The sequence below is a fragment of the Tachysurus vachellii genome, chromosome 2, assembly GCF_030014155.1.
Source record: "Tachysurus vachellii isolate PV-2020 chromosome 2, HZAU_Pvac_v1, whole genome shotgun sequence".
Classification (NCBI taxonomy): domain Eukaryota; kingdom Metazoa; phylum Chordata; class Actinopteri; order Siluriformes; family Bagridae; genus Tachysurus; species Tachysurus vachellii.
Genome location: NC_083461.1, coordinates 39,598,461 through 39,609,006, shown reverse-complemented (window position 1 = coordinate 39,609,006; position 10,546 = coordinate 39,598,461). Strand labels below are relative to the sequence as shown.

The 10,546-nt window shown below is 44.4% G+C and overlaps 1 protein-coding gene across 1 annotated transcript in view; it reads left to right on the top strand.

Moving 5' to 3' along the window:
- Positions 1 to 417: 417 nt before the first annotated feature.
- Positions 418 to 10,546, top strand: part of LOC132861050 (zeta-sarcoglycan) — a 48,563-nt gene continuing 38,434 nt past the window's right edge. The window contains exons 1-2 of the mRNA XM_060892396.1: positions 418 to 630; positions 5,448 to 5,549. Of these exons, the coding sequence (XP_060748379.1) occupies positions 436 to 630; positions 5,448 to 5,549 (297 nt within the window). The 5' untranslated portion in view covers positions 418 to 435. The remainder of the gene's footprint in view (positions 631 to 5,447; positions 5,550 to 10,546) is intronic.

The window sequence follows — 10,546 nt, the reverse complement described above, 5'->3', positions numbered from 1 at the left end:
ACTATCACTTTGTTTTAGTTTTAATCCCGTCTCTACTACGCCATGTCATGGTTTGTTATACTAATGTGTTCACCTGTCATGTGTTTTCAGCCCTTTATTGGTGTCTCAGTCGAACGTTTCCTATGTTCTGTATCTTGACCCCCTGCTCTGTTTTACCCTGAATCCTGATACCCTGCATTAACAAAGTTAGCTGTTATTTTGTTTTCTATCGGTTGGTTAAGATGACAGAAGTGTTTTTATGAAATGCAGCCACAATACTCTCAGGTTTTTATGGGTGGGATTAGGTTATGAGGTTAGTTACAGTAGGTCACTTGAGGATTCCGGTTGCATTTAAACTCACAAACCTTTTCATCACTAAAACAGAGCCATTGATATCGCATGCAACTAAATCAGGACTTTAATAATATTCTCTCTGTTTCTCTGCTCTCTCTTCAGATGACCCAGGAGCAGTATATTTTGGCGTCGCAGCCGAGCGCCCTGCAGAGGCCGGGTTGCCCTGCTCCATACCCAGTGGGCATCTACGGTTGGCGTAAACGCTGCCTCTACTTCTTCATCCTCCTCCTACTGGTCACCATGATTGTCAACCTTGCACTCACCATCTGGATCCTGAAGGTCATGAACTTCACAGTGGTGAGCAATTCTCTTTCTCTTACCACTCTTTATATTTTGACCTTTCCTTTGCTAGAAGGGACGTTATCCCATCTGGCTCAAAATCTCTGACACACATTTCCTTATGGAACATGAAATATACATATGCATGGAAGAGTTATTGCAATTTGCTGCATATTTACTAGTTTTTTAATCCATTTACCTGAGTTCATGAAAGGCTAATTATTAGGTGATGAGTTAGGGGTTAAACCCCTTAGCAAACAAGCCAAGAATCATCAATCAACCAAGTATGAGTTGTTGTCCTCACAAGGGGAAGATTTGTTTCCCTCAGGATGCTAGGATTACAGTCTGGATAGAAGCAAGAACAAGAGCAGAACATCCAGGCTCACAGGGTGGTAGACTTTTGGGAATAAGAGGCAATAGATTCCAGTCTGCATGCAGGAATTTTGTGTCCCTTATGATTTCAAGGGGGTGCACGGTGGACCCGGGGGGGTCACGGTGGCTTAGTGGTTAGCACTTTCGCCTCACACCTCCAGGGTCGGGGTTCGATTCCCGCCTCCACCTTGTGTGTGTGGAGTTTGCATGTTCTCCCCGTGCCTTGGGGGTTTCCTCCGGGTACTCCGGTTTCCTCCCCCGGTCCAAAGACATGCATGGTAGGTTGATTGGCATCTCTGGAAAATTGTCCGTAGTGTGTGATTGTGTGAGTGAATGAGAGTGTGTGTGTGTGTGTGTGCCCTGTGATGGGTTGGCACTCCGTCCAGGGTGTATCCTGCTTTGATGCCTGATGACACCTGAGATAGGCACAGGCTCCACGTGACCTGAGGTAGTTCGGATAAGCTGTAGAAGATGAATGAATGAATGAATGATTTCAAGAATAGAGAAAGTATTGTTTGAAGTATCAGCTTGTAGATCTTAGGTCATTGTAGTGAGACTCATGTGAGGTACTGCAGAAGTGGGACCTTCAGAGTGGTCTGGAGGGTAAAGGGAACTTACACACCACAGCAGGAGTGTAGGAAAATTTGTGTCCCCAGGATATCAGGAGTGGCATCAGGTTAGGAAAAGGAACTTGTAGACATCTGGATGAGGACAGGAGATTGGGGACCTAATTATGTCTGTAGTAGGAGCTCGTAAGGCTTAGATTTTGGACCTGGAGTTTTGAAGTGTCAAGATTGCAGAATTGAAATGATAATCGAAGCCAAAGATTGTAGACCCTAACTTCGAGAGGACATCGCAGTGCTCAGGGTGGCAGAGGTGGGAGAAAGTAGAAAATATATTTGTTTGTAAAGCTCAGGAAGGGTGCAGGAAGGGTGGAGGAGCAGAAGATTGTAGACCTTAGACTGACAGCTGGATGTATTCTACCTATCAGAAATCTCGTATAGAATAGAACCTCGGGATGAGAGAAGGACCTTGTGAGTTTATGGAAGGCAGAAGAAAAGCAGGAACAGTTCAAACTGAGAATATGTAGGCTTTAGGATTCAACACTGGTTCATAAGGTTCAGTCACTTTACTCAGTTTGCTCAGTAAGTAAAGATACACCAGATCTCCTCAAAGCTACAGTTTCAAACCCTTCTGGTGACTTTGGTCATGGTCAAGTGAGAGAAAAGAAACAGAGACACCAAAAAGTAGGTATGGTGGAGGGAGACAACTGTAACTCCTCTTTTTCATTCATTCATTCACTCATCTTCTACCGCTTATCCGAACTATCGGGCATCAAGGCAGGATACACCCTGGACGGAGTGCCAACCCATCGCAGGGCACACACACACACTCTCATTCACTCACATACTCACACACTACGGACAATTTTCCAGAGATGCCAATCAACCTACCATGCATGTCTTTGGACCGGGGGAGGAAACCGGAGTACCCGGAGGAAACCCCCGAGGCACGGGGAGAACATGCAAACTCCACACACACAAGGTGGAGGCGGGAATCGAACCCCCAACCCTGGAGGTGTGAGGCGAACGTGCTAACCACTAAGCCACCGTGACCCCCTTCTCTTTTTTTAAACCGTTTTAGTGTTCAAGGACCTCAGGTTTGGAGGTATGGGAATTATTTGTCATTGTTCTTAAGCTTGTGAGCAGATCAGAACATGAGCAGAAGAAAAAAGTTTGGCTTTTAGGTAGTAATTCAATGTTTGGCTGCCCAATGTGGATAAATGTGTGTCAGACTTTGATATGGCAGCTGCGTGAGGTGAGAATTTGCTTTCAGTACCGTGCATTTGTGCAATTTCTGGGGCTCGCTTGGACAACTAAAGAGTCTGTTACAGCATTACGGAGGTGTTGCTTTCGGAACAGTCGCCTGTGATGGAAAGCAGCTTAGCTACCAGACACGAGGAAATGTGTTCTGATGCTGATTCAGAGGGCAAAAGCATCCCGTTGTGATTACCAACAGAAAAGAGAAAAAACTCCCCATAGCCTCTTCAGCCTTGTAGCCCATAATATCCACCATCTGCCGCCACGGCGACCGGCGGTAGGGAGAATAAACGTGTCAGGAATTATGTGTCTATCCATTTCTCTCCATTTCCTCCCAAAAGCCTTTTTTGACTCAATTTGTGTCGGTGTTTAGCTGCCATCCGGTGAGTGTTACCCCACAAAGGTGGGTGGTTTGGGGCCTAGGGTGGGACCTGGGTGTGTGGGGGATGGGGTGGGGGATCAGCTTTCAGATCCTGATTGGCGTTGAGGGCTTTAAATGAGAGGGAGAGTGAAAATAAAGACAGAGAGAGAGAGAGAGAGAGAGAAAGAGAGAGAAGAATATCCATTTTTATTTTAACCACAAAATACATTCAGGGGATTGATCTGTTACCATAGAAACCGTGACATATTAGCAAAAGCCCAGAGCTGCAGTTACTAATCAACACCATCTGACCAATCAGACTGCAGCATTCACATACAGAGTGATGAAGTTCAGTGTTAACTTATGTGTCCTCATGACATCATCAGCACCATGCAGAAGAAGTCCACTGCATGCAGATCTCTTTATCGTTTAGGAAATGAAGTTTTACGAGGCGAGTGACATTAAGGGTGAGACGATCAGTTAGGCTCGGTGTCCGTCCACTCACACACTCGCCTTATTACAGATTTGATGAATAATGGCTCGCGTTTGAACGATCGCTCTGAGATACTTTATTAACTTTCAATGTCATGGGTCGAGGGAGCAAAAGGACAGATTTTGTATCTCTGTGTTTGTGTGTGTGTGTGAGAGAGTGCGAGTGTGAATGTGTGTGTATGTGTGTGTGTCTGTGTGCGTTTGTGTGTGTGAGTGTGTGTGTGTGAGAGAGAGAGTGCGAGTGTGAGTGTGTGTGTGTCTGTGTGCGTGTGTGAGTGTGTGTGTGTGTGTATGTGAGTGTGTGTGTGTGTGTGTGTGCGAGTGTGTGTGTCTGTGTGCATTTGTGTGTGTGTGAGTGTGTGTATGTGAGTGTGTGTGTGTGTGCGAGTGTGTGTGTGTGTCTGTGTGCGTTTGTGTGTGTGTGAGTGTGTGTATGTGAATGTGTGTGTGAGTGTGTGTGTGTGTCTGTGTGCATTTGTGTGAGTGTGTGTCTGTGTGTGTGTGAGTGTGTGTGAGTGTGTGTGAGTGTGTGTGTGTGTAAGGTTAGCATTTTCCTAAGTCTCATATTATTAGTTATTAATACTATATTAGTATTCAGTATTCAGTATTAATAGAATTAGTAACTATATTAGTTTAGCACAAAATTTGAGAAAATGAAAAGAGGAAATGTGGCATTACAGATTTGTGTGTGTGTGTTTGTGTGTGCGTGAGAGCGTGTGCATGTGTGTGTGTTTGTGTGTGTGCGTGAGAGCGTGTGCATGTGTGTGTGTCTGTGTGTGTGTGTGTGTGTGTCTGTGTGTGTGCGTTTCCATTTTTCTCTTTAATTTACGTGTGATGTTTTCTCTCTCAGTTGGTGTTTGTTCACAAATGAGGCTTTATCCTTACCCCCCCCCCCATCTCTTTATTTAGCCCTCTTTCTCTCTCTTCAAACAGTCTGTGTCTCACCGTCTATTTATGTTTCTGTCTCTCACTTGTGTGTCTATGTGTGAGTGTGTGTGTGTGTGTTATCAGGCTCAGTCACAGCAGAGAAGTGTACTTAACACTCACTCACTCCATCAGATCAATTCATACACTGTATGTTACTTCAGCCCTGTGTGTGTCTGTGTGTGTGTGTGTGTGTGTGTGTGTGTGTGTGTGTGTGTTATACCCTTGCATTAGTTTCCTCAGTTCCACTACATAAATTTTTAAATACATCACCACTGAAGGATGTTGGAACTCAATAAGTTATCGAACCTCCTCGATGTGTGTGTGTGTGTGTGTGTGTGTGTGTGTGTGTGTGTCTCTCTCTGTCTCTCTCTCTCTCTCTCTCTCTCTCTCTCTCTGTCTGTCTGTTTATTTTCTCATTCTCATTACTACTAAAATGAATAAATTATATATATATTTAATTATTTATTAGAATTATTTTACTGCATGATGGGATAAAACCCCAAAAGAAATCTCTACACACTGCTTCTGCATCCTGACTGAACAAACTGTGGTTGAGCTCCAGTCCCAATCCTGCATCACGTCTGTGTCTGTAACACGGCTGTAAATCTAACCTACTTTTAAAGGAATGTTTATTCGTTCGTTCGTTCGTTCGTTTGTCTGCTGCATGAGTTTTATTTAAACCCCAGACGAGGTCGAGTTGATCCACGAGACAGAGACAGAGACAGAGATGCACCAGTGGATAATAAGTGTCTCTACACTAATCTGAGGTGAGATTATTCATCTATCACTAACCGTGATACCTGTTCTCTCTCTCTCTCTCTCTCTCTCTCTCTCTCTCTCTCTCTCTCTCTCTCTCTCTGCAGGATGGGATGGGTAATCTACGTGTCACCAAAGAAGGTGTGAGGTTAGAAGGTGTCTCTGAGTTCCTTCTTCCTCTCTACGTCAAAGAGATTAAATCAAGATGGGTAAGAACTCAAATGGAGAAACGAGTGAACTCTCTCTCTCTCTCTCTCTCTCTTTCTCTCTCTCTCTCTCTGTCTCTTTCTTTTTCTCTCTCCCTCTCGCTCTCTCTCTCTGTCTATCTCTCTCTTTCCCTCCCGCACACACATTCTCTCACTAAATCATAAAAGATCTCATAAAGATGCCTCATTTTTCTATCTATCTATCTATCTATCTATCTATCTATCTATCTATCTATCTATCTATCTATCCATCCATCCATCCATCCATCCATCCCTCCTTTTTTACGGGACAGTCGGAGCGACTCAGAAGCTTAAAGTTAAACCCGAGCTGGTTCTGAGGTTCTGAGCGAGACGCCTTTTGCGAAGGGTTTCGTTTTATTCCTCCGTCTTTATTTATCGACTTGGAAGAGTTTTATTTTAAGCTGCGAGTTCTGACAGCAATCAGATCGTAAACAGCTGCGTCTACAAAACAAACTCAGGCTTCAGGTCACTTCACTCAAGTGCTTCATGGTTTGGTTTATTTTCTAAAAAAAAAATCGAAACCCACTCAATAAAATGTATAAAATTTGAGCGAAAGTTTGGACAACTTTTCTATTCTGGATTTTTTGACCCTGTTGTATTTTTTTATTGACACTAAATGACAAATAAAATGGTAGTTGGTCAGAGTTCCAGGTTTGTGGCTCATCTTCTGGTCCTGATGCAACGTCTCAGCATTGATCTTCGGCTTCATATCCGTGGGTCATGTTGGAGAATCTTCCTCCTCTGCTGAGAAACAGACATGGTTACTGCCAGGTTGATGGGAGGTAATGAAGTCCGCGCTCCACTCCTTTAAAAAAAAGAAATAAATAAAGCGTCCTGAGTGACACGTCTCACATCTCGCCTGTCGGAGCTCCATCCAGACGTCCGATCCCCGGAGGGGACGAGGGTAGATTCGCAGACTGGAGCGCGATTATGAGTTTAACTACAAGGATGATGACAGACCTGTAGCTCACGAGGCTGAACGAGTGCAGACAGAAGCATCGACTCGTCTCCGACGGCAACGCTCTTGACCTCTGATCACGTTCCAGGAGATGATGAGAGCGTTAGGATTCTGTTGGAAACCAATGACAAAAAAAACAACAACACGATTTTCTTTTGTTTCGTTTTCAAACGAAAGTTTTTGTCTTCTGTCTGCTAGAAGAAATTAAGACAGAATTCCAGGTGAATAATAATAATAATAATAATAATAATAATAATAATAATAATAATAATTCTTCCTGTAAATCCGGAAACTGGTGGGATGTAAAATTGTGCTAATTACACCACCCTAAATAGCTACGCCCTTTACACGATGTTTTATTTTTGTCTTGACAAGTCTTCTGCATTGTCGTTTCCATCCACAACGATTCTCTCTCTCGCTCACAAGCTCTCTCTTGTCTTTAGTTCTCATGTGTGTATTCACCTTGATGCCTTTCTCGTGTTCGCACCAGAAAAAGGAAAGAAAGAGCAGCGTCTCACTTCCACACATCAGCTTCTGTGTTTAAACGTCTTTATCTTTAGTGTTTACTGTAAAATTTCAGTTCACACACAGCGACACGACTCCCTCTGACCAGATGTGGGTGTGTCCAGTAGTGATGCTAATGCTAACTTTATGCAAATGTATCCAATGGTAGTTAAGACAGAGTGGGCGTGGCCAAGATCAAACACTGCTTCAGGACATTCCTTACAGGATCTGACGTAAAAATCGGAAGGCTTGTGAAATGCATCACTCAACTAAAGCAGTTGCCACGGCAACCTGTATGACTCCATAATACAGAAGGTGGAGACTTAAAGAGGTTAAAAAACAAAAAACATGATTGTCTGTGAAATCTGAAGTCCGAGCTCGCATCACTTCCAGCGTCTCATAACGTTATAAAAAAGTGAAATTAGCTACGATGGACGCGGTAACCTGAAGATTATGTTATGCAAATGTAGAGTGAAAGCTGATTAGTGATTGGTCAGCAAAGGTTAAAGCTGACTTTGAGAAGACAGTGATACCAGGTGAAGGTTCCAGAGACTCCTCGTCATTATCAGGATGAACAAACGTGTGTGTGTGTAGGTGTGTAGGTGTGTGTGTATGTATGTGTGTATGTGTGTATGTGTGTGTGTGTGTATAGGTGTGTGTGTGAGTTGTGTGTGTGTGTGTGTGTGTGAGTTGTGTGTGTGTGTCTGTGTGTGTGGGTGTGTGTGTGTGAGGTGTGTATGTGGGGTGTGTGTGTGTGAGTTGTGTGTGTGTGTGTCTGTGTGTTTGTGTGTGTGGGTGTGTGTGTGTGAGGTGTGTGTGTGTGTGTGTGTGAGGTGACTGATGGTTTTGGCCTGTTTTTTTCCTCTGTGCTCTTTTCTAATTGTGTCCCGTGGGAGGACATAAGAGCTCATCACTGCAAGCAGGATGGAATAAAAGAGGTTTATTTTTACTTCTTGTTTTTTTTTCTCTTTTTTGTCTACTAAAAAAGGGGGATAAAGCAGGAGGATTTCTCCAGTGGATGTTGCTGGAATGTTTGTGTGGGGACATTTCTTTGGCACAGGTTCCCTGATCTAAGCATTTTTGTCAGGTTACAGCCTTCTTTTTTTTTTCATCTAAAACTTCTCTTTCTCATCTCTCTCTCTATTTATGTCCCTTCCTCCATTTCACAAACACAACTTGAGGATGATCAACACATTGGTGCTGATGTCCTGCAGGAGGAACAGGACACAAACGTCCACCTGTCCCCAGGGTGTGTTCCAGTACTTTTGCTCACCTCCAGTCCTCTGTGTTCTGAAACCAAGCATGTGCTCTTGTTCTGTTCTCCATATAAACACCAGGAAACAGGAAACAGCTGGGATACTAAGCTCTCGCCTGATGTTCATCTCAAACCCAACACTCAGAGGGACTGAGCACTGAGCACTTGTTCTGCTGTCAGGACCTCGTGATATTTTGGTCAGTTGTTGCTGTGTAAGAGGAACTAAACATTGCAGGATGCGACGTTAGAGGAAAATAATCGGCTTTCGAGCTCTGACTGTAACTCGGCTACGCAGCTTTGACGGCTAATTAATAAGATCAGGATGCCGTGGTGTGCCGTGGTGAGAGACACCTGCTCTGGATGGCAGCGTTCTGGAGGTTTGTGGTCTCCTGCTGGTGTGAGAGCGACGTGGTGGTCGGAGATGTAGCGTACGGGGCGACCCAGGTAAAAATAGGTCCTCATTAAGATTTAACAGCTTCTCGGCATGATATAAAGCACCGAGTGAATGATAAGGGGAATATTAATTCTGCACAGTTGAAGAACAAACACACACACACACACACACACACACACACACACCCTTGGTGAAATCCTGCTGAGCTACAATTATCCTCAGCATTGGCAGACTCGATCCATAATTCCATTCTGAACTCTAATGGATTAAAAGTACGTCACTTGAGCTTGCCTACGTTGATGGATTTATTACTAAAAAAAAGCAGCACCATCCCTGTTCCTTCTCCTCACACCTCCATCCCTGTTCCTTCTCCTCACACCTCCATCCCTGTTCCTTCTCCTCACATCATCATCCCTGTTCCTTCTCCTCACACCTCCATCCCTGTTCCTTCTCCTCACACCTCCATCCCTGTTCCTTCTCCTCACACCTCCATCCCTGTTCCTTCTCCTCACACCTCCATCCCTGTTCCTTCTCCTCACATCATCAATCCCTGTTCCTTCTCCTCACACCTCCATCCCTGTTCCTTCTCCTCACACCACCATCCCTGTTCCTTCTCCTCACACCTCCATCCCTGTTCCTTCTCCTCACACCACCATCCCTGTTCCTTCTCCTCACACCTCCATCCCTGTTCCTTCTCCTCACACCACCATCCCTGTTCCTTCTCCTCACACCTCCATCCCTGTAGATCCCTTTACCCTGAATCTAAATATTTATTATTCTTCCACAAGATGATGATCCATGCTATCAGTGCTTGTTACTAGTAACAGTGTATGAGGCTCCGCCCCCTTGTTTGGAAGGCGGAGTTGGAATAGGAATGACGTAGAGGATGAAACCACATCCTGAGTAATGAGGTCACACTCACCATGACTGCTAATTAAAAGGACAAACAAACTGATTACTGTTTGTCTTAACGCCTGTGACACTGTGGTACCACCTGACACTGACCCCCTCACACACACTCACACACACACACACACACACACACATGAGGCATATGGCACACCAGCCTCCTCTCTGCCCTCGCTCTGGGTAAAATTAATTAAAGAACGATTAAGGAATAATTAAAGCAACACGTCGGCATCACACACACCCTGGTGGCCGCTTCAAAATTTAGTGAAGCATCATTTACACCAGGAGAGAGCGGAGACATGGTGACCTCTGACCCTGAAGGAAGGGGGATAGAGAGAGAGAGAGAGAGAGAGAGAGAGAGAGAGAGAGAGAGAGTGAATCCCAGTGAATGAGCCGTTACCATAGACACGACTGAAAACGAATCACCTTCTGGACCAATCAGAAGCCAGGATTCTTACCTCACTTTTTTTTTAAAACAAAGTTCAGTTGTGAACTTCTTGTTTTATTTAAAGCAGAAAAATGTTTTTTTTTTTTTTTTTTTATTTCTGACTTCAGCTGTCCACAAACCTCCACACTCGTCTAATCTCGGTCATCAGTTCACTTCATCCTCAGCAATTTTCTATGTCGGATTTCAACTCCCACAACTAGTGAAGAGCAAAGAGCTTCTATTCTACCTCTGAAGAAAACAAACCTAATGAACCCTGAGCCTTCACTGCTCAGCTCTCGCGCATGAAGCGGCTCCTGTCTCACACGGACGCTGTGGACAGAAACATCTCGCAGTTTCTCCTGCTTCTGGAGAGTCCAGAGGAAGAGACGACGAGCTGGAGATTAAGTCACGATGTTTGCGGAAGCAGAAGCAGATAAAGTGGTCAGAGTTTACTCCAGATAAAGCAGGAGAGGAGGAGATGAAGGAAAACATGGTGACGCTTACATTCAGGATATTCTCTCACTATTGACCA